The 27621-nt window shown below is 33.3% G+C and overlaps 3 protein-coding genes across 5 annotated transcripts; all 3 read right to left on the bottom strand.

Annotated features, from left to right (window-relative positions):
- Positions 1-514: 514 nt before the first annotated feature.
- Positions 515-1256, bottom strand: LOC141674611 (uncharacterized). Its single transcript, XM_074481322.1, has 2 exons — positions 1036-1256; positions 515-858 (listed from the first exon to the last, which is right to left on the bottom strand). The coding sequence occupies exons 1-2, from the start codon at positions 1130-1132 to the stop codon at positions 515-517; spliced, it is 441 nt and encodes a 146-aa protein (XP_074337423.1). The 5' UTR covers positions 1133-1256.
- Positions 1257-5890: 4634 nt separating this feature from the next.
- LOC141671394 (cytochrome c) lies at positions 5891-9132 on the bottom strand. The gene is made up of 3 exons (XM_074477627.1): positions 8897-9132; positions 7686-7819; positions 5891-6345 (listed from the first exon to the last, which is right to left on the bottom strand). The coding sequence occupies exons 1-3, from the start codon at positions 9006-9008 to the stop codon at positions 6253-6255; spliced, it is 339 nt and encodes a 112-aa protein (XP_074333728.1). The 5' UTR covers positions 9009-9132; the 3' UTR covers positions 5891-6252.
- A 1349-nt stretch (positions 9133-10481) lies between these two features.
- LOC141671226 (uncharacterized) lies at positions 10482-19363 on the bottom strand. 3 transcript variants are annotated; one of them, XM_074477381.1, is made up of 10 exons: positions 19211-19362; positions 18782-18838; positions 15913-16103; positions 14208-14846; positions 13351-13677; positions 13213-13268; positions 13041-13136; positions 12793-12850; positions 11287-11438; positions 10482-10922 (listed from the first exon to the last, which is right to left on the bottom strand). In XM_074477381.1, the coding sequence occupies exons 3-10, from the start codon at positions 15997-15999 to the stop codon at positions 10898-10900; spliced, it is 1440 nt and encodes a 479-aa protein (XP_074333482.1). In that variant the 5' UTR covers positions 16000-16103; positions 18782-18838; positions 19211-19362; the 3' UTR covers positions 10482-10897. The 3 variants fall into 3 exon arrangements, with proteins under 3 accessions (XP_074333482.1, XP_074333481.1, XP_074333483.1); XM_074477380.1 differs by lacking the exon at positions 18782-18838 and having other exon boundaries at positions 19211-19363; XM_074477382.1 differs by lacking the exons at positions 18782-18838; positions 19211-19362 and adding an exon at positions 16203-18721.
- Between the last annotated feature and the right edge of the window lie 8258 nt (positions 19364-27621).

Genomic DNA, 27621 nt, shown 5'->3' on the forward strand with positions numbered 1-27621 from the left:
CGCTGAATTACGAATCGGGCTCGGGCCGGGTTTGAACCGTGATAACAGGACTCGTAACCGAACCGAACGAATTCGTGAACCGGGCCGTGCGGGTTGAATCACGAACCGGGCCGTGCGGGTTGAGCCGTGTGAACCGGGCTTGTACGGGTTGAATTACGAACTGGGCTGGGCTGGGCTGGGCTGGGCTGGGCGGGTTGAATTACGAATTCGTAATCGAAATTAGTAATCAATTAATAAAAAATAAATAACAAAATGTAACATTATTTTCTATTATGTCACATAATTTATTCAAAATATTATAGTTGTAATCAATTAATTTTATTATTTTAAATTTTTGGTTAAAAAGAGGACGGTACCTCTTATAAATTTTATTAATTTAAAAAAATATTTTATTACAAATGATGTGAGAGGACTCCTCTCTCTCTAAAAAACGGAACAAACCGTATCAAACATTAAAAAATTACAAATCAAATGATATTAAAACTTAAAAAAAAATTACATTAAATATTTTGTTCTAAAGTTGTTCGCTAGTTGAGGTTCCCGATTCGGATGAAGTATCCATTGTCATCCATGGCTCGTCGTCATCGTCGGAGTCTTCTTTTCTTCCTTGTTGTCTTTTATCGGCTTGATCCCAATCTTTTTTGCTAACTAAAATTTTTACAACGTCTGGCGCAAGACTGGATCTCTTCTCATCTAACACTCTTCTGCCTGCACTAAAAGCATAACTAAATGGTGGCTGTGGTCTACCATTTTGTACACAAATCAAACAATGTACTTTAAATCTATTCGGATTATCCGGCATAGCTTCTTTCGAAAAATATGTCCACACGTGCGACGATTGTCTCGAACTCGTAGCACCTACAGAAATTAAAAAACGAATAAAATTAAAAACGAATAAAAATATTATAATCTATTAATAAAATTACAATAACCAATTAAAAAAATTACATTCATGAATTAAAAAAATGAATTAACAAAACGAATAAACAATATATTATATATATAATACACGAATAAAACTATAAAATAACATACCTTCTTCGGTATTAAACGTGGATCCGGGTCGAGGCGGGAGCATCGAAGCCGATGGGGTTGAACCTTGAGAAGAAATGCTCCCTCTTCCCTGTTCCATTTTCCTGTTCGCGAATATCTGTTACCTTTTTTTAATATTCGAATTTTTGTTGTTAATTGAAAATTGCGAATGGTCGAAGAACTGTGAATAAAAGTCGGAGAAATTGAGAATTGAGATTGAGAGAAACAGAGAAAGTTGTTTTTGTATGTATATATTTATAAGGAGAAAAAAGTCGGAGAAATTGAGAATTGAGATTGAGAGAAACAGAGAGGTCGAAGTCGAAGAACTGTGAATAAAAGTTGTGTTTGTATGTATATATTTATAAGGAAATTAGAGGACCGTTGGAGCCTTGGAGGAGGTAACGTTAACCTGCAGGGAATCAGAGTGCAGCCATGGCAGAAAGAAGAGCAGGGAGCAGAGGAAAACGTTGGCGCGTGCGTGCCACTCGCGGGCGTGCTGTGCGGGCTGGCTTGGGCTGTGCGGGCTGGCTTGCCGTGCGGCTCGTGCGGGCTCGTGCGGGCTCGTGCGGTCCCGGGTTCTAAAATTGGTATTCGTGTTCGGTTCACCTAAATTACCGAGCTGTGCGGGTTTGAACCGGCCCGGTTCGGTCAGAATTTTTTACGGTTTCGGTACGAACCGGTCCCGAATGAGCGGTTCAAACCCGCCCATTTGGCCAGCTCTAGCGGTAGCGGGTTAGGGAAAAAAAATTTATAGTTAACCTTTCTTTTTAGCTGTCTTTTGCAGCACTGCACCAGATTTCAGGTATATGTCTCTGGTTGCTTCTACTCGTTACAATTTCTTGCATCTTCTTCCTGGTGTTTAATTCCTTAAATATGTCAATACTTCGCCCGACCCTCTAACTTTCATATGCATTTGAACGCATGAGAGAAAAATATTGTTTTTCAGCTTTTTTTTTGTTCTATATCAAAAACTAAAGTGAACTTGTACACCAGGTAGAACCTTGGACCTGCGATGATGCAAGGTGGTTCATATGGCGCTTGATCCTGGTAATGACTTAACACGGATGAAGGTAATGGACTGAAGTTCGAAGTGAATGATTTACGCCTCAGTCTCCAGAGTCCAGAGGGATTAGCTGTGGATTGTTGGAGTGAATGAGGTTTATGGATCTTAGTCAACTTGGCAAAAGAACAGAGCTAATGATTATTTTTCCAACTCTTAACAAAAATAATTAAGAATATACTTGCATGAAACAATGGTCTCAGATTAGTCTTTGTGACCTAGAGGACTTAAATGTAACAATACTTTGAACTACAGCTCATGATAGCAAAAACATTTCAAACTCTGCACAACAAAATTAACAAAATCATTTAATATCAACTAATATGAATATTCCTAACCAAAGAGCATACCTGACACAAAGCTCAATACAAAAAGTAACGAGTGAATCATTTCCACATGATAAGTATTGGGTCTCAGTTCAGTACTAGTATGATTTAAGTTCAGAAAAACACCTAGACCATGGCAAACATTTTGAAAAGATGATTGTGTCCCTAGACATTACGCAATGGAACCAAACTGGCTGTATATGGAAGCACAAGTGGAGAGCATGCGTAGTTAAATCCCAACATAGAAAGGTTGCATGGCATTTTCATATCTCCTGTGTTGAAGCTTGAAGTCATACAAGAAGATATTCTCTGACACTCTCATAAACAACTGTCCTTCTGCAACGGCTAGAGGGTCTTGTTGGGCTTGCTCAGCAGACCTAACTCCACATTAGTATGATATTGTCCGCTTTGAGCCGAGCCCGCACGGGTTCCACATTAGTATGATATTGTCCGCTTTGGGCCGAGTCCGCACGGGTATACTGGAAGGCTCGTCTGCCTTTTTCCTTGAGCCCATTCTGGGGCAAGCCCATCTGCCTCTTCCTAGGTCATTTTTGAAGCTCATCTGAGATTGTTATGTACCGTTTATAACCTGAAGCTCTAATACCACTTGTTGGGCTTGCTAGCAGGCCTAACTCTCCACATTAGTATGATATTGTTCGTTTTGGGCCGAGCCCGCACGGGTTTGTTTTTGGGTAACTCCCAAAAGGCCTCATACTAATTGGAGTTGTCTGGCTGCTTATATTCTAGCAAACTGCCCCTCACACAAACGATGTGGGAAACTCCTAACAGGTCTATCCATGAAACCACCGGGTTTTGTATCCTCCTACAAGTGTTATCTGGAAATGACTGATGTTTCACCTCCAGCTGTTGTAGAGCTACTGAATGCTCCATTCTCCACACAGAAGTGAACATGTCCTCCAGCACCCACAGCACAACACCATCTACAGATACTACAACATAACAAAGCTTGCCTTCGTATTCTCCTAAACACATCTGAGGGATGCTCCTATACTCTGCTTGTGGCAAAGGTACTGCAATCAACAAAGATAGCTCATGTTCAGGATTAAACATCAAGATCTGGTCACCCTCTGTCAGCCAATACAAATAACCTGCCACAAAGATGCCCTTGTTTTTAAACAATTTTCGACTGCGGTGGCAGATCTCCACTGACATCCTCCATGTTTTGTTCTCTGATGAGAATACATCAAATACAAACAAAGAGTTCATCTCCATATCAGCTTCAAAAACTCGAATAACTTTAAAGTTTGTAGCATCATCTTTGACATCAGAAAAAGGGTCCTCCCACAAATTAGTTGGTGCTGAGAACCGAAACAACTCCTCCCACAAATTAGACCATTGCTTGAAGCCTGAACTACAATATATTCCGGCAGGAACTCAAGAACTCTGCGATGTGCCTGGACACCTTCCTTTCCAGCAGTAATGTAGCTAACAAATTTGATGTCATCATCATGCCATCTGAATCTTTCTTGGTAAAAGAAACCAGAAGTTGGTTCTTTCCTCTTTGAATGCTGCCGACTGAATGAAGTTTCTGACATAAGGCCTGCTATGAAACGACACCAATCCTTACAAACACTTTTAAAACCAAGGAATGCCTTTGTAGTTGTAGGTAACCGGGACAGAATATTATCTTGTTCATCCATGTTTCCTGGCCAGCTCTCCATCTTATAGAGTCGAGATAACTGATATCACCAAAGGACTGATCAGAACAAACAAAGGCTAAGAAACACAACTAAAGAAGTGTGAACAATTAAATGAAACAAGTATTCTTAAATTTCCTAACATAATGCATTTATCCATTTGTTAAATCTCTTCGTCTTTTTTTCTTGCCAAGCTGACATTAAATTTTCATATCACATTCTCCGGGCAGAAAGAAATACACGCAAATCAATTCCACCCCAAGATAAGAAATCCCATCTTGCTGAAAATGCAAAAATGTATGATGATTAGGTTTAACCTAGTCATGAAAGTCCGAATCCTTACTTACACCCTTGCACTGAAAAAATTAAAATATTGAAAAAACATACAATTAAGAAATAACCAAAAATAAGAAAAACAAACACACTGTGAAGAGCAAACATATATACAGTGTATCAAATCAATGTAGTCATTCTGAATAGACTTTGGTTACTTTGCATCATAATCCAGAGAACCCATCTACAATTGCAACTCAAAACTGAGAAATCTTGAGAAGTACAATTATGCAAATACCAAACAGAATCAACAAACTATAATACTTTTAATCGATTTTAAATAACACAAGTAAAACAACAAATTTAGCTATCGAAACTAAGAAAACATATAATAATATTTATAAATTGCAAGAGTAGAAATGAGAAATACATACATAATACTAAGAAAATCTTTACCAGGGATTTGAAGCAGTAGCTAGCACATGCAGTGCTGAGACCTGAGAAGAGAAAAAGACAGTAATAATGCAGCTGAAAAGAGAAAATATTGCAAAGCCACTGCCATGCAATACGGGTGCTCCTCTAAATAGTAAATATAGGTGAAAGGGGGCTGGCTATATATAGTAAATTAATGGTGACATTCATGGTTAATAACATATTGACTCCTCAAGTGTGTTAGTTTGTACACATTAAGCTTCAAATTACAAAGTTGTATCATTTCAGTTTTCTGCAGTTAGATTCTTTTCGTAATACTTCAACCCGATAATATCCATGTCGAATTTCAACTCTTAAAAAGTAAATGTATTAGTCCAACAAAGTTTGATCATCTAGCAATAAATTTACTATGGAAAATCATTAATAATTTTCATTATTCAAAGTTCAAACTCATCCGCAAGTTCGAGAATTCTATAGAGGTTATATTTTAACCTCACCAATTTCAAATTATGTTACTTGAAAATGTGAAACAAGTGTATTTATTGAGAAAATCGTTATCAAAAGTAACAGTAGTAAATAGTTATCGACGTTTCACGTAGGAACTTGTGAAAATTGGGGGACGGGGAGTAAAAAAAAGTGTGATTGATTCAAATTTTCATTAACGTGGTTGATTTTAAGATATTTAGGTTAATACTGATCGGAAATTTCCACTCTTCGAAGTTGGTCATAAAGGTTAAATATGGTCATTTAGCCAGAATAAATAGATAACGATTGATGTTTACTTAAAAGAACAGTGGCGATACCAACTTAAAAGTGGAGCACTTTGAGCATGAAAATGTGTTTTAAAGTAGTGATTGTAAATTATGAAAATAGTGATCAACTTGGTGATCATGAATCCAGTCACTTTATCCTTCATAGGGCCAGGTAACAACGTTCCTCCGGTACATTCTAAACATTTCCGTTAACTAGACAACATGCCAAAAAGAGCACACAGATCATATCAAGTACCAGCTAGGATACAGATGAAGCTCAATGGATCTAGACCAGAATAGAGAACTGGAGAGCAAGATCCTAGAATAGATAACTGAAACACAACCAAACAACTGACAAATTCTAATAAAGCCACAAGCCTACATTATTTAAGCTTCTATCAGCCAACATGAGCTTAGGAAAAGTAAGCCAGAACACCAATTCTTAAAATGCATAGTGCACATTAAGTTTTAAAACAATGTATCAAAACATCTCTTACTGCTTTGACAAAATAATCATATGATATAACTACCTATAAGTTTAACAGAATTAACTGTTTTTGGTGTCAAATATGACCTCATCTCAAAAACCAGAGTCTACATCAGCACTCAAAGAACAAGAACAGAGTAGCTCAAAAGTATATTTATTTTGGAAAGAAATTGTAATTCTTCTGCTCCTTATGCATTCACCTCAAACTTCTTGATGGAATATGAGTAATAACTTATGCAGTAGCATTTTTCAGGTATGCAATAAGGTCTGCACGTTCCTGTGGTTTCTTCAGCCCCGGGAAAACCATCTTAGTTCCAGGAATATACTATATACCAAAACAAACAAAGAGCACCATGCGTTAGGCAGCCCAAGCAACAAAGATCCATATAATGCCGGAAAAAAATTACACATAGAACATTCAATACATTCAGGGCATAATACAATATATGACATCTCTACAAGAGAAGACAAATATAAGGTAATTTGACAATTAAAAAAAAAATTCAGCCACACAATGGTTAAAGTTTTACCACATATTGACTGAAAGTATACACATATTAGCAAGCTAACTGAAGCCTAGTTGACAATAGAGATCTGTGTCCATTACAGAGATTGCAAGAACAAAGTATTCCTATATGAAAATTTTTTAGAGTATGCAAGCCGTCAGAAGTCCAGAAAAACATACTTCATTACCGATCCTAGTTTAGTAAATTCAAGAAAACATTGCACCAGAATTAAAGACAATTATATCACATACAGGTACAACTAGACCTGGCAAAATGGGTATGGATCTGAAGAACCGAACCGAGATCCGAATCATACAATCCAATAATTATCCGAAAACCAATTTAAACCGATCTGAAAAATACCCGAACCGAAAATTTAACCGAAAATGATCCGAAATACAAGATCCGATTATAACTTGGAACCGATTAAAACCGAATATATATTACCCGAACCGAATATGACCCGAAATAAGCAAAATTAATACTTTAAACAGTTTTATATTTATGATACATACTTATTTAATCATATTCTTTTGTAAAAGTGCATTATATTACATTAAAAATACTAAATTAAATAAAAAGGATATTTTTTAAATCTCAAAAACTGAAAAAATAAATAAGTTATGATCCGAAAATATCCGAACCGAATTTAATCCGAACAGAATTTTATCCCATCTTAATCCAAATTTTATCCGATTTTAATCCGAATTAGACCCGAACCGAATCACATCCGATCCGATCCGAATGGTCTTCAAATATATCATAATCCGAAATTGATCCGATCCAAAACCGAATCAATTATCCGAATTGCCAGGTCTAGGTACAACTAACTGGTATAGAAGTTCACACAAAAGCCAATTCTATATGGTACTTCTATATGGTCCTCTCTCTAATCTAAAGCAACCAACAAAATTATTTGCAGGTTAACTTCATTATACTTTACTTGAGAAGACAATGACGCAAACTAATAACTTGTATCAAATAACCTCAACAAGCGACAGCTAAAGTCTCTATTCAATCAGACAATCACCTTGACATTTTATAACTTGTTCATCATATTTCAAAAAACACAGAATGTATAAAAAAAATGTGAAAGAAAATTTGGCAACGACATAGATTTAGATTTACGCGAGGACCGTGAATAGAATAGATTCAATACCTTCTTGGGGTTCAGCAAGTAATCATACAATGTGTTCTCTTCCCAGATCACAGCCTTGCCCTTGTTAGCAGCAGAGTAAGAATATCCAGCAGTTGTCCCCGATTGTCTACCAAAAAGCCCATTGAGATTGGGTCCTGTATATATTCAACATTTACACTGATTGACTAAATTACAGACACTTATCAAACAGAATAAGAACTATTAACAGCACATAAGTGACCCAGCCAGCCAGCATTGAAATTAACAGTACATAAATGACCCAAGAAGCTCATAATCACTTTCTTTCGGTAATATATATTTCAATTAAGGCCAAATGATACCTTAAAATGCATCAAACAAGACTTGGAAGGAAGTGACGCAGCCTCAACATACGAATTTGATTCAATTATACAAATTCATATCATATAATTGAATCTTACCCCCCCCCCTACTAAAACTTGAAAGGAAACACTTGCAAAAACCACAAAGGCTTTCACATCCTCATCGCCCTTTCTATATACCCAAGAGAGTGATTCATGACACTCTTAGCTAAAACACCTTTAAAACTCCAGATATTCTATACAATACAATACATACATCATATAGAAACATATTTATTACATCTTTTTACACAAAAATACATTTCACAACTCACGAATACCGAGTTCAATAAAATTAAATAAAACTTGCTAATCAGCAAACACACATACATGGATCTATTAATTTGTAATTGAACACAAACTTGTGGATACATTTATTTATACACATAATGTAAAGACAACCACCGCCATATCATCTATGGAAAACAAACACTTGCCTTAATCGTAACAATTACAAGCAATACATCGCATAAAAACTCAGAGATATAAACACATCCACTTTCCAATACATACAATTCCATACACACAAACACAACCACAAAACCACTTTCATTTCATACAAATTAAAGAAATCAAACACTAGCCCTCCATCAAATACAAACAATACATAACAACAAACTCAAGATCTAAACATATCTGCCTAAAACAAATAAATAAAATAAAATAAAATAAACAAACAAACAAACATCAAAAACCCTAAATCTACATCAGATCCACACAAAACCCTAAAGATTTAACCAACACAAAACAACAACAGATCTAAAAAACCCACAAACTTACACAAAAACATATACATACATACATACATCTATATAATAAAATAAAATTAAAAATATTGAATAAAATAAATACCTTGTTTGTGACCTTGACCAGCTTCAACGGTATGGCACTGAGCACACTTGGTCTTGAAGATCTTAGCTCCTGCATCTTTGTTACCTTCTGGTGCTTCTCCAAACGACGCCATTAATTGACTTAGTTTTTTTTAGAGAGAGAAAATTGTAGAGAGAGAAAGTGGGTTTGTTTTCAAACACAAATACTATGACGAGAAACCAACAACAAGTTGAGGAAATAACGTGTGGTGTCCTCGAGGCGGCGTCTTAGTCCTTTTATATGTATATACTTACATGTATTGTGTGTTTATGATGAATATTACAGGTTAGGCTGAGGTGTTCACATTCATTTTCTGGAAACTTCGGTTTGACCATGAGTCGATGTGATTAGCAAAATTAGCGGAGAGGATTTATCCACGTAGGCTCAAAATTTAAATTTCATATATTAAAATAAGTGGCCAAATAGAATATTTATAGATTAGAATAATTTTATTTTATTTAAAAAAATCATATTTTTGTTGTCATATTAATTATTATTCCTTTTTTAAAACTATATATTCTTCTTTTTTTTGACATTCTGTTATACATATATTCCTCTCTCTCTTTTTTTTTGAGTTTTCTTTTTTGATTTTATTGTACCTTACACTCTAGTAAATATATCCATTTTTTTATATTAACTAAGTTGACAGATTCATAATATTTTTAGAATGAGAAAATTTTCTTGTGAAATGCTAAAATCACTCAAGTTTAAAATTTGTTTACATGTTTTTTCACCATCATAGTTATCTATGCAACACTGACTTTTTTTTTTCTAATAATGAAATAAACTGTAGAGGAAAGGATTTTGAATCTAATTTTTTTGTCAAACGAACAAAATCATAAAAAACTATTCTCTTATAGTTAATCCTTTTCACAATAACTTTTTTTTTAACAAAAGATGATATAATTAATGCAAATCACCTAACAATACATTTCTTAAAATGACAGGACATTTCTATACTATATATTATATTATAATAACCGAAATTTGGTATAATTTGATATGACTTTATTTTGTTGGTTTGATTATTCCCATTTATAATTGTCGGATCTTTTTAATCAAGTGATCAGGAATGGGATATAATTTGGTATGTTTTTTTCGTTAATTTGATTATTCTCACTTATAACCGTCAGATTTTTTTAATTAAATGATCAGGACTGTTAGATTTAATACTAAAAAAATATACATTGCTCAAACTGTCAGGTTCGAACTGCGACGACAACAAATATTTATATTTAGATAAATATATAAATAATAATATAAACATTTGTTTTTGTCGGAAATTTGAGTAGTGTATATTTTTTTAATATTTAAATCTAAGGGTACTGATTAGTGATCACTTAATTAAAAAGTTCTGACAAATATTAATGGGAATAACGCCAACCAAAAAACAAGTATACCGTTATTATAGTACAGTATAGATAGTATAGATTCGTCAAAACATTCCTCAATTTCATGCTTAAAGATAAGAGCCGGGCTCAGGACAGAGTAGGATCCCTGGATCAGTATTGGTCGTATTGGATAAATATCCAAGCCCTAACCAGATAAACACAATTACACTAAATACTTGTTTTAACAGATACTTTATCATTTCATAAACAACTTAAAAGCACTTGAATGGTTCAAATTTGTTGTTCAACAAAATCAAATCACCTTCACATGACTATTTCGTTAACATGATATTACCTTACTCGTGTTGGGTTTCGTTAACATTTCATTACACAACTATTTCTTCACTGGAAATCTAAATTCATATCATCTATGTATTTGTTCTTTGATGCCTTATACATGGTTAGAGCTGATGCCTAGTCATGGGTGTTGATGCCTAATACACAGTTATATTTGTTGATGCCTGTATTACTCCAACCTCTGCTTCCATTATTCTTTGTCATACCAAATTTATTAATGTTAGCAAGTGACTCCCTGGAATCTATTTAACTACGGTCATACCAATGTCTGGTTTCTTTTAGCAAGCCACATCTTTCATCGCCAGCCTGGCAACTTGTTCCTGCATGGAATGGATGCTTTGGTAAACATGAATCTGAAATTATAAACGAATTTTACCAGTCTACTCTGGCCTAGAGACACAACACCCATACTATTTTATCCTAGTGGTGCCCAGGAGCTATATTGCACTTCATGTACAGTAAAACATTTTTCGTGAAATGGCACTGCCTTGTATTGATATTAGATATAAGCTTCTAAAGTAATCTTAGCTAGAGAGAGATGGAGTCATCAAAGAAAAGTTGCAGACAAGACTATTGAAAAACATTACAGTCACTAGAAAATTACTTTTTAAATGGAGAGAAGAAAATGTAACTTCAATTTTAATACAGAAAAACTTAAAAAGCCATGAACTTTTGAAACCATACCTTTGTTCCCTTCTACCACTTGTGGGGGCACTAAACTGACGGTTAACACGAGACATGACGTTCTTCTCCAGTTTGCAGCTTGTACCCTTGTTAGAACTGGATGAGGTATTTGTCGCAGCATTTGGAACTCTTCCATTAACTGAGCGAGTTTCCTGTTTGCATAATCTTGAAATGAATTATACATGCACTAAAACAGTTTTCTTGTAATCACTAGAAATACAATCAATTTCTTAGTGTAATCAAACTAAATAACTTTTTCAGATATGATCCAAGAAGTTGACATGGAGAACTCCAACCAAATTTAAGTTAAATGGCTGCAATTATTTCAACATACATAAAAGTAGGTTGACTGAGAAGCTAATGATTAACATTAAATCACAAAGCTATTTTAATAGCGAGTACAGGTACAGTCTGCGTAATAGCAGGTAAAGGTACAGTCTGATTTTCTTACGGACCAAGTGGGTACATTAGACTCGTAGGTTGACTGAAAATACCATGATTCAGTATAAAAGTTAAAACTCTTCATTATCTGATGTACTCTGAAGCTGGCAGAAGACTTAAAACCTTCTAATGGTGACACTCATTATATAGCTCACTAGAATATTTCTTCACTTAAACCAGACCAATGTAATAAATTGTGGGATTTAATATAAACATGCATAGAAAAATATTACATCAACATATATATATGTATACACAGAAATCATATTTGCATTATGAAAACAAAAATATCATAATGTTAGGTATATCTCTTATTATCCTGCTACAATGCCTGAAAGATTCTCACTTTTCCTAAAATAGAAACATTGAATCCCAGAGCCTGTTTCAACACTAAACCAAGCCATCATGGTGGAAAGTTTCACACCTTTGCACCAATAGCATTAAATAAGTTATACACACCCAATACAGAACTTACTCTCTCTCTGTTCTACTACAGCAGCTTTTTGAACATGTTAATTCTCTGACCACATTATCATGATGCTCTTAACTGTATTGTGTTACAAGTAAAACCCAAGAATGTTTTTCCAAGACATTACCTTCACAACAACCCTAGGTCAAAAAATAGTTCCATTTCCTATATAGTATTCAGGTGGTTTAGAAGAAGCAGACACATTATAAAGTGCTTAACTGCTCAAGGGTATCTAATCTTAGATGTTTTGCAAAACACAGGTGTAAGAAGTAAGGTGCAAAATGATAATTAGAAATCACCTCAGCAATATGATAAATTGCACATTGCATCTTTTACAAGCATTGTGTATTCTGAGAATATCAGTTTGGTATACTCTGGTGCCTAGTTTAAATTTTTTAAGTATTTCAAGGGTACACTTAGACTGGCTTAATCTTTCAAGATCATTAAACTTTCACAGAGTAATTTTCTGATGAAAAACTACATGACAAACCCTTTTGATCATTTCCATTAATAAAGACAAGCAAGTAATAGTACACATCATAATGCTTTTCTAAGAATAAACAACCTGTGCCGTAAATGGATTAAAGAGAGTGTACCTTTATCTGTGTTCCTATTCTGATATTCGGATTTGTTTCTTTCTGACAGTTTACAGATCTGAGTTAACAGGAAAAAAGATATAGAAAAGAAAAGTATTAAATACACAAAGAAAGGTACGTAGTAGTTGATTGCTGAAAAAAACTAATCACAGAAGTCAATAAACTTGATGGAGTGACAAGTTAGTGAATTCATCAATGTTAACTATCAAGAAAAAAAAATTGGAATGCCAGGGTCCAATCTGTATTACATGATTTTTGGTTTCTGGTTCTCAGATTGTCCACTTCTTTGCGTCATGTACCTGCTGCTTGACTGCAAAGTTTTCTTAGGAATTCCAGCAGAGGGCCTAATAAAATTGTGAATGATTTGTTAGAAAGAATATTTTGTAAATAACTAAAGGTTAAAATCTTTGATAAACAAACCTTTCCACAGAGAGATTATTCACTCTATTCGTCACATCTGCATGCCTTGAAGTAGTCTACACATACACAAAACCAGATATCACAATCTTGCAAACAAAGTTGCTGCTTGCTAAAAGAAGATGGGTAGCTCTATCTTACCTTGCTCTTAAGGCCAAAATTTAGATTTGCTTTATCCAAGTTAGCTTTAGTATTTGAACAAGTAGCTGGAATGTGTCTTGACACTTCAGGTTGTGATACTTTAGTGCTGGACTGAAGTCTAGTCGGATTTTTATGTACAGCTATGTTCCTACACTTCACATTTATTTGTAGCATATTAGTAGCCTTTTCACCCGTAACTGACCTCCTACTTCCACTTCCACTTCCATTATCACCACTTAACACTTTTCCTTTATCAGGTCGCTTAGCTGCATCTCTCCTTGTTCTGTTGTTTACCATTTTCTCCTCTTTAGCTAGAGGAACAGTCCCCTTGAGTATTCATATAAAAATTGCGTACTTAGTACCTCAAAAATATTATATATATACTCAGTACAAAACTAGATAAAATCACAGGAAGAATACAGATGACACAAATAAAAAAAAATACAATGGCAGATGCCTACAGCAGAAACAACGAATGCAGTGCATTTCAGAGCTATGACAATCCCGGCAACAATAAACAGAAAAGATGTCACAAACTGTATCATGTATTAGTTCTCTTCAAAGTTGCCAGCTTTCACTAGAACTTGATTATCAAAGATAGATAAATCAAGGATTTTTTCAAGTTGATAGATTTGGTAGTGAACCAAAATATATAGCATTGTAACAAAGGTCAAATTTTGTTACTACCTCCAGCTGTTAAGAAAAAAATCTAAGAGAATATCCTACTTCATTAAACAACTGAAAAAGCAGTTGGCTGCAAACAGAACCCCGGCAAATCATGTATTGCTGTTATTTAATCACTAAATAATTTTTTTAGGGGTATCTGTAAATAAGATATTAAGGTGTCTGATTGCTACCTTGAATTCAGAAGGCTGAGCACGAGCTTTCAGCTTGTTTGCATTTAGGTTTAGGCTAACTGAGACAACTCTATTGGGGAGGGAGGATTTATAATACGTTTTTGCTGATGAGGCAGGAATCTTGGCGGCCTTCTCTACGCATTCACGTCCTGCTAAATCCAAGGTATTGCTACTTTTCTGCACACTCTTTATGACACCGCTTTCATAGTCATGTTTCTGTGTCCCAGTAACTAATGACTTACCCTTGTTAGATTCTGCTATTATGTCTTGATGTGCGCTCTTTTTCTCCACTGAAATTTTAATTTGAGAAGTACCATCTGACCTCATTTCCTCATTTGAGTTGCAAATCTCAGTACAATTCTGCACCTGAGAAGTACAGGAAACTTTGTCTTCACATGGATTTGACTGGATGATTACTTGCTCCTCTGATTGCAATTTCTTTGCAGCTCTAATTTTTCGATAATATTCTTCGAAGTAGGCCTTCTTCTGTGCAACTATTCCAGGGGCTTTAAACTTCTCCAACTCCTCCTGATATCTGTCGTGGGAAAAAACTGACCGTTTTTCCCATTCAAGCGTTTCTACAGCAAATCTTCCGAAAGATATTGAACCATGATTTACAAGTTCGGAGATAGACACATCCTGTTTAGGTCAAAAGAGTTTAATTAATATGTCCGTTAATCTGATTGTCTAAGATTTAGAATTCTTGTATTATTCACAGTTGGTAGTTTTTCTTCTTTCTGTAGAAAACGAAATATAACAAGCAAAAGTGTTAGATTTTCTTGCAAGAAAAAAAAGAGACTTTGACCCTTTTGCCAATTTAGGGTTCACCTCCTTTGACTTGACTAATATATGTACACTTTGACCAATTGAACTACATACAAGATGAACTCAGGATGCAACAAGGAAAGAGAAGAAGAACTGAGGAAGTAGACGAGGAGGAGAAGACGCTAATTTGCACAGTCTTTCACATAACCACGTGTTTTCTGGGTTTTATTCTTAAATTTTGCTATGAAATTTCATTTATTATACTTGCTTATAAATAAATTATGATGTGTAAATCTACAAGTGTCAATAAATAAAAAGGTCCCCCGTACCACTATTAACAGAGTTTTCCAAAACCCATACCACCATTTATCAGAACTTCCAAAACCGACGGTAAGATTCAATTCATTCCGACACTCAGTACCCCGAGTTTGAGCATCATAGGTGATGCTTATCCTCGATCAATATTTTCTAATTTTTTAAAAACACTGCTTGTACTTTTATAGTACTAACTTTTTTCTGTAAGAATTTTAGCATCTCACAAACATTATCTAAATAATAAAGTACACAATATCAGTATAAATAATTTATTCCGCCATAAAGTAAAATTTAAATTTTCAAATGTAAACTACTATAATTATATTACTTTAACAATTTTAAATAGAGTATTTATCACTTGTAACTACAAGTTTTTTATTATATTGAATAACCGACAATTAATTTATCAAACAAATTTATTATTAAAATCTTAAGAGTAAATGTTCTTATTTTGTACCAACAAATCAACAATAGGATGTAATATATAGTAAACGTTTAGGAAAACTGTATTGTAATAGGATGTAATTATTTTGAGGTTGTTCCATTAACGACCTCATCATTTGAATTTCATTCTACATCAACAGCAGAGTAAAATAAATGGTAATCAGGGGCTGGAATTGTGTACCTGAATCTCGTACTGGGGCTCTGAACTAAAGCCAGATGGATGTCTCAAGTGGCTGTAATATGCACGATGATCAGTATCTGTTGCCATTGTAACGCTTCTTTCTTGTCACTTACCTTTAACATATAATATGTATGTATGTTGCACAGGATTTCTTTTCACGTTTATGGCAGTGATTGAATTCCTTCAACAACCTATTATGAAGAAAACATATGTCATATAAAGATACCTAAGCACTTTATGTTTCCATCCCAAGTATGCAATTACATGCAAATTTGAAATTTTAGTCATACCAAAGTTATCTTCCTTATGCTAAAGTAAACACTAGGCTTATTTTTGCATTATTTAGAAGGTAAGGTTGCCTGCAATTATATCAACATTAGATAGTTTGGCAATACAAAAACCACTGTGCAAGAACTTGTACACTATTTCGAAATTTTGATGATACTTGAGTAAATGTCATCAGTTTACAGAACTAATCCCTCAAAAATCCAGTTTACAGATTTCAAATAACACATTTTTTTTCGTACATAACTGGAAGTGAATGTTGAATTGTTTCATTGACCTTATCATTATCTCTCATGACAACAACCATTTTCGCCACTTCCAGATTTTCCATAAGAAAAATAATAACATATAATTATGTATACATTGTTTAAAATGCATCTCCCTTGTCTGAGATCTGAAAGAAGGAGACTTGTGTTCATCTCACGTTTCATCATCTTTGGTCTTAAGCCAATACATAAACTGTTGCTTGATTGAAAATTTTAATAGCTAGATTATAAGACTAAAAATGATTAGCTTATACATTTACTAAACAGTATCATATCCTTCTTTGAGACTCACAAGTGGTTTCTTTTGAGCCCTATTGTCCAATGGATCTAGGGAAAATAGTAGTACTACATATGCTGGAGACATTCCATTGAGAAGATGAGTAAATCATTCCAAATTATGAGTTTTCAAATCATTCCCATTAAACTTCCATGGTCCCTAATTATGTTAGGCTGGTTAACTATTTTCCTATCCTTTAACAGAGCTGTTTGTAATTATTTTACGAAATATTCTCACTATAACTGAACTCCATTCAAACATAGGGAGGCTCGGTTCAAACTTTAAATAAAAAACCTTAAAAAAACTACTAAGATTCTCTTAGGAATAGCTCTGCCTCAGTATTATATAAGTAGTAATAAGAGTGTATTAGTAAGGGTAGTTGTGCCTTTTCCATTTAAAGAATTAGTTACAGGAAGTTGAGTTTATAAATATATTTGATAGAGTCTTGTAATGGAGATTATGCAATATGAATGTATGAAAATGGAACTTGTTCCACAAGTCTCTCTCTTCTCTCTCTAGAAATCTATCTCCTTCTTCAAGTTTCTATCTGATTCTGTCTCTCTCTCTGCATTTTCTGACTCAATCAAAGTTAAAAGATCAGAACTTTAGTATTTCTCATCTCAGGTGCTTTCTTTCAATCTCTGTTCTCAGATGTGTTCTTAATCTGTTGAAATAAGAGGCTGATTGTGTTGTCACTGCTTATTCAGTTGCATTTAGACTCAATTAGTGTTAGTAGCTGTTATTGAAGAAAAGTACAAAAATATTAGGTTAAGTTCTGTTTCGTGTTGTTAGTAATTCGCATAGTCTGTTGGTGCTTATACTGGTTGTTAAGTGTTGAGAAGGTGAATTGTTGTGTTATCTATGGTGTATTGGTGTACTTCGGCGGTGTTGTGATTGTGTACTGCTGTTGTGCAAGTACTGGTGTAATTTTATGCAAAACTAAGTAGTGCACTGGAGGTGTTTGATATTTCTCCTGAGTGAACTGAACTACTGTTAGAATTGAGGAGTGATATGCAGTTTTGAAGTGTGTAACAGTTGTTTGAGTAATTGCCTAAGAGAAGTGAATGTGTATTGATTTAGTATCTAGAAGTAAAGGTACTCAAGTTTATTACTGAGATTAAAATTGTAGTATTGTTGTGTGTCAATTGTGGTCTGGTGTGATTGATGAACATTGCTGGTTGTGGTAAGTAAGTGAGATTGAGGATTTGATTGATCTGTGGAGTACTTGTAGTACTAGGAGAGTTATTGGATTCAAGATCAGCAAACTGTTGTGAAGTTTTGTGTTCAGTGATTGTTCACACCAAGTGTTTGTAAAAAATTTAGTTTGAAAGAGTAACTGAAGTTGAAATTGCAAGGAGAATTAGTGTTGTGTGGATAGTAAAGTTACTGAACTGCTGAAGCATTGAGACTGATCTGGAGAACAAGTGTGGTAGTTTGAGATAGTGTTGTGACTATTACTAGTGTTGAGAATGCCAGAGATGGAGACATTGATAAGAACAGCAGAGAATAAGGCGTTTGATGAAGCTGTGTGTATGGTACAGCAGCTATTAGCTGAATATAAAGATAAAACAAGTAAGAAATTACAGAAGCTAGAGGCTACAATAGAAGTAGCCAGGAAAATGATGGTAGAAATTTTGCATATGGAGGTTCAGGAGCTTGAGGAAGGATCTGCAAATCCTTTTGTTTGGCAGAATGGAAGGAAGGAAAATGCTAGCAAGTTTAGTGACAGTCAGGTGGTTGAAGAAGCTGGAGACGAGGAATCTTTACAGGACTGGGAGCAACTGTTGGCAGTTGAAACTATTTGTAATTGTCAATCTGTCTATGCTAAAGAACCTGTATATGATGAAGAATCAGGATCTAGCCAGGAGTTTTGGCCTGAGCAAGAATTTATCTTAACAGCACTAGAAGAAGGTAACTCCAAATTATTTAACCTCTTACAATTTGAAATTTGTACAGCCGAAAGATCAAAGGAGCTGGTTGAACTTTCAAACCTGCAAAGCTTACATAAGAAAAGGAGCAATAACAAGGCACTTGAACCTACTTGATTCAAAAGAGTGCAGGAAATACTTGATTAAAGCCGTTGCAGATGCATTTGAACCTACATCCCAACTGAATGTTTATAATTGGAATCTAATATCTGATGATAAACATATTAATTGCTTCCAAGCTACAACAAATCACAAATTTCAAATTATCAAAGTGCAACAACACGTTCAGGTCACAGAAGGCTCTCTCTCTCTCTCTCTACCCCCTCTGTCTATCAATCAATCTATCTATAATCTCTCTCTCTCTCTCTCTGTTTCTCTCTCACACACCTCCCCCTGTCTATCTATCTCTCTATCCCTCCCTCCCTCTCTCCCTCTCTCTCTCTCTCTCTCTCTTTCAGCAGTACATAGATTTAATGAACATCGAATATAGACAAAAACAAATATAAACAAAAAAAATAGACATAATTGATGTTAAAACATACCGAATTAAGAAAGCTTCAGATCTAAATTAGATATGTGTAATCTGAATATGTAGGAGAATTGTTGTTAGAATAGTGTTGTGCTTTGCTTGGGAGGGAGACAGTGAGGGAATGGGAAAATTGAAACAAAGGACAAGATGCCAAAAGTTAGTAGTAAGTTGAATTTAACAAGTACGTTTACGTGGTTGTCTGTGAATGTGTGATTGCACGTGCCTCGTACATCCTATGGCCCTCTTCATCGCCACGTCATCGTTATATCCATTACTGTCATTCTTTGGATTGGGTCCGGGAAATTGCTTTGTATAAACCGATTAACTCCCTTCAATCTAACCCTTTTTTAATCCGACTCAATCCAATATAAAAGAAATAAATGATGATCTGTTACTAACTCGATCCGAATATAAATGGATTGGATATATGTAACAAATATTTTTAACCCAATTCAATTCAACACAATTCGATTATTAATATATCATTCTTATTATTTTTTTTATTTTTTAAGTTTGATATATATCCATACATCTTTTTAGATGTTTTTAGATGTTATTTGTGCCTTGCTAATTTTGAATGATATTATCGGTTTAATTAATATGAATATAGTGGTCCACTAGAAAAAAATGTCCCCAATATTAATATTTTGAGATAAATAACTCTCAATATCATTTTCTCAAGATATGCTCTCAAATTTCATTTTAAGACCTAACTTGAAATCAGGTTTTGGTTTTTAAGAAAACCACATCTGTGCCGCATTTTCTAACACATTCTTTTTTTTCTTTTTAAATTTATTACAGAACTTTTATGTAACATTTTGAGATTCTAAACAATACTTAATGTTATGTTTTAACAATAAAACACAATTTAAAAATACATTTTCATTCATTTGTAAATAATATTTTTTATATTTTTATATCATTTTATTGGGTTTCAAAAATATTAAAAAATTTATTTTTAATATTTTTAAAATTCAAAAGGGAGCGTTGAGACCTAAAATGTTAAAAATTGTGAATTATACTTGTTTTTATTCAATTTTTTAATATTAAATTTTTTTCAATTTTTACAAAACTTAAATTAAATCAATCTTCCAAAAAATATAACACAAAATCGTCAATATAGCCAACGTAATCTCGTCATTAACAGGGGAGGATTTTGCTCATAGCTACGAACATAGTGTCTTGATTTAAGACAATAGACGATTCAGGAAAAAAAATTAGGGGAACAATCACAAACACACATAACCGGTGCTTTTAGCCCTTAGGTTTTAAAACTAATCTATCAAACTAAAGCTAGATAGTTGACTATACCGCAATAATATAAATAAATATATAATAATATTTATAATTAAATATTGTGGTACAATTTGAACCGTATTTCAGAATAATAAAACTGCAACATCTAGTTTCTCAAAATTATAAACCGCAATCGTAGCACAAAAATTAAAAATCACATTATATGTGCGGGTATTTTTGCATTTTGATGATCATCCCTAGGGGCGGAACTAGAAATCTAATATAGGGGGACCAAAATGAATAAAAGTAGAAAATATATCAATTTATTTAAGATATGCTCACCTTTCTGATTAAAATAAAACGAGTCAATGATCTCATCAAAATAAATGGTCTTCACATTCTCTTTTTTCGATTTACACTAAAAACTAATTCTTGAAAAAATCATCTTCCATTCGACTTCGAAAACTTGTTTTCACAATTTCCGTAGCCAAAAAAACTCATTCAAATATTATCATAAATGAGGGAAGAGTCAAGATAAGGCAGAATAGTCTATCAACCAATAAATACATGTTAATTTCCCCATTAATTACCAATCCGTGGCATAAATCATCAAGATATAATTTTTAAATCTATATGAACATGAACATGAACATATAACCCATAATATTGTAGTTCACACCTTAAATGGATCTTCTCATTTTTCAAAAAATCCTCTGGATAAAATTTTTCAGCTAATTTGCAAATGTTCTCTACATTGAAAGATCTGTAACAATCCCAAAGATTTAAAGACGAACCTAAAATGAAAAGCTCCTCGTTTGCTCACTAAACCTACTGTTTAACTCATGCAGTTATTAATATGTGACAGCTGTAAAGATTTCGACTCGGTAATAATTTTCTGTTGTCACCATTTTCTTTTATTTTTTCTTGTGGGCGAAGAGATTTAAGCATATCAAAATAAGAAGCATCCATGTCTGGAATCAAGATAGTATATCGCTTACAAAATGATTTTACATTCTCTAAAAGAATCTCCGAACCACTATTTCTCAATTTCTGGATCAACACTTTTGTAGTGGAAATCAAATGCATAGCATTTAAAATATCCTGTGACTTATGTTGTAATGCTCAACAATATAGATCAGTATTAGCCATTATCTTTTTTACAACATGTAAAATGAATAATAAGACATTAACATTTTAATCGCACTTAAAGCATGACATCGTTGAGCAAAAGTTGTCCTTTAAGCAACTACATCTGTTAAAATAGAACATGTAGCACCATACATTCCAGTAACTTCAGGATTCCAATTTAATTGAGACCTTTATTCTAGACTTAATTGCAGGAAGATGGCCTCAATTATAATATTTTTGCACAAAAATGGCTAGGATATAATAATAATCACCCGCATGACTCATGTATAATTTTTTTACCACTCGACTGTATTACGTTAGTTTTTATTAACAGACGTTAAATATTCAGGGGTAAATTTGGGAAAAAAGTTGCAGTTAAGGATGAACGCCGAGGAGTTTGCCAGAGTTGGACCCTTAAAATCATTTCAGTAGTTTTTAGTTTCTTAACTGAGCAAAACATTCTCGAAGCATGACTTCTAAGTCATCAGATTTGATATGATCGTTGATGGTAAACACATCTACTTTTGTGAACCAGATTGGAAGACCCACAGTACCTAATGTGTATAGTAGAACAAACAATAGTCCCCACTGAATTGTCCCTTCAACAGGTGCACCTTGTTCTTGCAAACCAAGAATTTTAACCAAAGGATCAATTTACTGCACTATCAATATAAATATAACAAATAAATCTGTTAGACAGCTAAATATAAGTCCATATCTAATGTGTACTTCCTCAGCTATGTGTTTTTGCTTGGGATTTTGTGGTAGATTATAATGAATCATATGTGCATGCACTCTTTCTTTGTTCATGTGCATGACCATGATAACTAATACAATTGTTTTATGTATCTATACTAATATACACAAATGAAAGGAATTTGGTAGTTTACTTTCAGAGATTAAAACATACAAAGAAGGGAGTCTGTATAACTTTGTGACTAACCCATACATAAAGAAGTTTCAGTTGAGTCTCTTGTTTTTTACTAAACTATGTATATATTTCGTTTTATGTTTTTTGACCAGTAAGTGTGAAGCATTCAGTTCTATATTACTTTGTAATTAAGCTATAATGTAATAATGTTCAGCTTAATTAGAAATCTAACAAGTGTCCACGATTGTATAAACATCAGATGTGTAAATTTTTGTGCATTAAAATAACATTATGCATGCAATGCTCCATTCTTTCCCTAGGCTGGCTATCATGACTTCAGAGAAATTGCTTATCCTGTAGACATATAATTGGGCTTTAAGGAGAGACCACGACATGATGTTGCATTTTGATAGGTAAAGTTTTTTGATATATTATAATCTGCTCTGTGTTTTTCCATTACATCCGGTGTTAATAATCATGAGCACCGGGGACTACGAGGAGGTAGTTCACGAACTTAGCATCTGCATGGCATTTGCCCCGGAGGGAGAGGCAGAAGTTGTTGAACCTTTAATCTCCTTCTCACTTGTATATGACATATTAGTCTCCTAAAAAGGATCAGCTTAATACTCAAAATTCGCTCAGTTGAACTCCTTCACGCTAGTATTTGACATATTAATCTCCTAAAAAGGATCAGTTTAGTACTCAAAATTAATTGGCGTCATATCATCACCATCACCGAAAGAAGCTAGGCAAGGCAATAAGGAATCAAAAACTTCGAAAATTTGTGTGACACTCGATTATGCCATGATTTCTGATCAACTCAGTTGAATTTCATAATTATGGATACAATTTTATTATCTGGTGTTTATGTTTACATTTGTATGACATAATAATATATAGATACAACTCATTATAACTTTTTTTCCAAGTTTACCCCTGAATATTTAACGTCCGTTAATTAAAACTAACGGAAAGTAATCGAGTGGCAAAAAAATTATACGTGAGTCATGCGGGTGCTTATTATTATATCTCAACCATTTTTGTGCAAAAATATTATGACTGAGGTCATGAATTAAGTCTTTATTCTAATATCTAAACTTTATTCTAATATCTAAACAGGTAAACGCAATCACATTGCAGGTACCACGTAACACAAAATAACATTTGACTTTCTTTAGCAACATATTTCACCTTATTGCAACTTATATAACAGAACTTATATAAAGTAGACAAGTCATTCTTTTTTTTTAAACTGTATACTTTATAGGAATTCTGACAACACTTTTATTGTTGTATAAATTTAATGTTAATTGTAACTCGACATTGAAACAAAATTAACATATTATTTATAAGTTGTACATACTATATATAGATATTAACATGTACAAATCTTCCGACAACCATAACCAAACCTTTATAACTCGACTTATAATATCAAACTTCCACAGGAACACAAATATTCTCTTAAGGATTCTATCAAAATTTTGACATGAACTATTCCTTTATATTCGATTCCTTTTATCTACCATCACAAGAAAAGTTACATCAAACTCATAAACTCTGGAACTATGCTTCAACGATACACATACAATTATACCAAACAACAACTTATCAAGATAGGTCAAATGTACAACACAATAATCAAGATTACCACAAGCATATTCACATAATTGGTTTTATACTTAAAACGAACCAAAACCTTTAAAACTGAACTAAACAGTCTATACATCAAAATTTATAATATCTGAATTTTAGAAACTTTCCAACACACCAACACCCTCAATAATTAACAATATAACCAAGAAATATGCATCGAATTATACCAAATCTAAACTAAAAATTCAAGAATTCGATTCATAAAATCGAGAGTTCACGTTAATACAACATGCAACCACTAATTACAAATTAAAGTAGCTAAGAATGATTAAATCGAACTCACGATCATCATAGTCCACTCCACCGGCTCACCGGAGTTCACTGCCCGTGATGGAGTAGAACGATGGTACCTAACAAGGGTTTCCATCCCGTTTTCATCCAATTAAAACTATAAATAAAACTGATATCATAATCATAGTATAACATTAAAATCGAGGCTTTTTTAGTAAAAATTCGAACCTATTCGAAATGGATTCAATAAAAATTTGAATCAACTACTCATGCAAGCACACCACAGAGTTTAGGAAACAAAAAGGAGCAAGAATCTGGTCTCCGACTGCGATTTGGTCGGAAGAACAGGAGAGAAAATGACGAGAGAGAGAGAGAGACAAAAGAGAAGCCAGGAGTGTTCTACCAAAGAAGAGGAAAAGAACTATGTTGGTTTTAGAGGAAAGGGGGCATAGTAGTTTAGTAAATAGCTAATCACAAATCTGTTTTTTATTTGCACTTTCTATTAGGTAAAATGACTTAAAATGAATTTAAATATGACAAAGCTGTTTTGTAAAATCTGAAAATACTACAGAATTTATTTTTAAAATATGAAACACAAAAGTAGCTTTCTACCCGTATTTCTAAAATAATTTTTGAGAAACGATTTATTTTATACGAATTTTGTAAGACAAAACTCGAAAATAAAAATAAGGCTCACGAAATCATTTTGAAACACTCAAACCCCAAAATAAATTCAACTATCATTTTTAAAAAGTCTCTAGGACTATTTTAGAGATAGTAAAATAAATTTCACTATTAAATCATTTTATGATAATGTAATATAAATGTTTAAACGTCAAATAATCCTTATTTTCGCTAAATAAATCATTTAAAAATATTTTAAATCACATTGACCATAAGATCCAACACATGCAAGTCATATAACATATAGTATGTAATCATATAGTTAAATAAAAAAAAATCTCATAATTTATCAATTTTACTATTTAATCTTGATTATAACCACCTTTTGTTTTTATTAATCGAATAGGGATCCAAATAATGACCTGATTCTTATTTCAACATATTTAAATACCTACATAACACATATTAATCATAATATCACAGATATTTCCACTTTTTCTATATTTCCATTTTCCAAATAAATTGATAGTCACGAGCCATGTACGTATTAATGCATATACTCGTCTCATAACCATTTACCTATCATATGCCCCTTATTATATTATCAAATTGAAATTATTTATACAACTCTTTATTCTCTAGTTCACATATGTTGCACAAAATCAAATAATTCATATTTTACAAATATAATATTATTCGCGAAAATTCCGGATATTACAAGTTATATTAATATTTGAATAATTTTACATATAATAAGTCATATTTTTTTATTTTAGGGAAATACAATATTTTTTTAAATATAATTATCATAATTCATGAATTTTAAATTAGATTAACATTTAAAAATATATATTTTAAAATTAAAATTAATTAAAAAGCGAAATATCAATATAGGTTGAGAAAATGTATGTCGTTACTAACATTCAACTTATCAGCTTGTGACGCCCACAAATCCACCTTTTCGTAAATTCGGGTCGCCACGATATCAAGCGTCGCACACCTGTATTATTATTACAAACCATAGCCAAATATATCATATATTGTGGACACCACTCCACAGATATCGGGACCGAGTCTCTCTCACAACCTGTTTATTACATGTGCCATAGAAACTTACTACAACTCTGGATAGTAGCTTTACTTTATTAAGAATTTAATTATATCGCAATTCTCTAGATGTTGTCACCATGAACATATTTCTTTCCCTTTCTTTGCCTTGACTGATCAGATGGTCTGTCAACCTCATTCTTCACTGTTTTGGCGAAATACAAGAATAGTAAGAGTGAGCAACCGAGTGCTCAACAAGTATGAATGACTATCAGATTAAAATAATGAAAATAGGTGCCAAGAGCAACAATATTTTAAATGCCAAAAAGAATATTCATCTGGCACGATGCCACTTGATTCAAGATTAAATGGTCGTTTTCCATCCCCGGTACATCAATGATGCGATCAACTATCACAGTGTATCGTCCTCCTACGAATCTTACGCTCACCCGATCACGGCTCATCGTAAGAATGCCTAACACACACTTGATAGCATAAAAGAAGGGTTAACGTCTTAACCATCGGCTGCACTGGAGCCGAATAACATGTCCACATATCGGACTGTCACAATAAATACCGTGGTTTAAATTCCATGCTGACCAGTATAGATGTACACATCCCGATTCAATTCTCAATTTCACATCACATGACAATGTTTCAAAATCACATCACATGTTTTGGTTCGAACAATAAACCGGTCTTTTGTTAGTAATGATATTAATCCAGCATCGATATGAACGATATATCGACAGATTTCAAGCATAGGGATTATCTCGATTAATGAGAATAATCATGTTAGATGAAAATATCGAATGTATCCAGAATATAAATAGACTTGAATGTGTCTATGTAAGAATAAAAAGAAAGACTAATAATCAATGTATCAATTATGAATTTTATAAGGGTTCAATGAATTGATAATGGATAAATTCAATTTTAAAAGAAATTAATTAATCGATCTGACAAATGAATCGGCATAAGTTCAAGGATGATTTAAATGAACATAGAAATTTATATTCGTCTGAGAGGAACTGAGTTAACTGCCCTGAATGATAGGAGCAGTCAGGAAAGTAAATACGAATCATTAATTTATTATAATTTAAGGGATTCAACAAAGGGTCTAAATTAGGAAAATTCTGAAGAAAATAATCACCAATGAAATCTCCCAAAATTTAAAACCAGAAAATTCATCTTCAATTAGCAAAATATATAAGTCAAAAATAGGAAGGGAGCAGAGAAAACTTGCCTGATTTTCGGTATTTACCGCACTAGCAGCGAGATTTCACATTCTCAGTTTATTTAATTCCACCTCGGGAATTACTAAAATAATAATCACGCCAAAATATTTTAATATAACTATTTTCTAAAAAAATAATCTCCAATCAAAATATTTATTAACGGAGAATTAATTTGGCTCTCGTGAGTAACTCAGTTAATCAATACTCTAATATTACTTGTCCTCAAATTATATTTGAATAAAACATTTTCTCTTTTTCTTTTTAAGTACAGACAATATCCCAAATTATATCATGTTATTTATTTATAAATATAATATCCGATTTAATATGATACTACGCCGCACGCCTAAAATATTATTTAGCTAGTGTACGATTCAGAAAAGTAACATCACC

This window comes from Apium graveolens, chromosome 7, assembly GCF_009905375.1.
Source record: "Apium graveolens cultivar Ventura chromosome 7, ASM990537v1, whole genome shotgun sequence".
NCBI lineage: Eukaryota > Viridiplantae > Streptophyta > Magnoliopsida > Apiales > Apiaceae > Apium > Apium graveolens.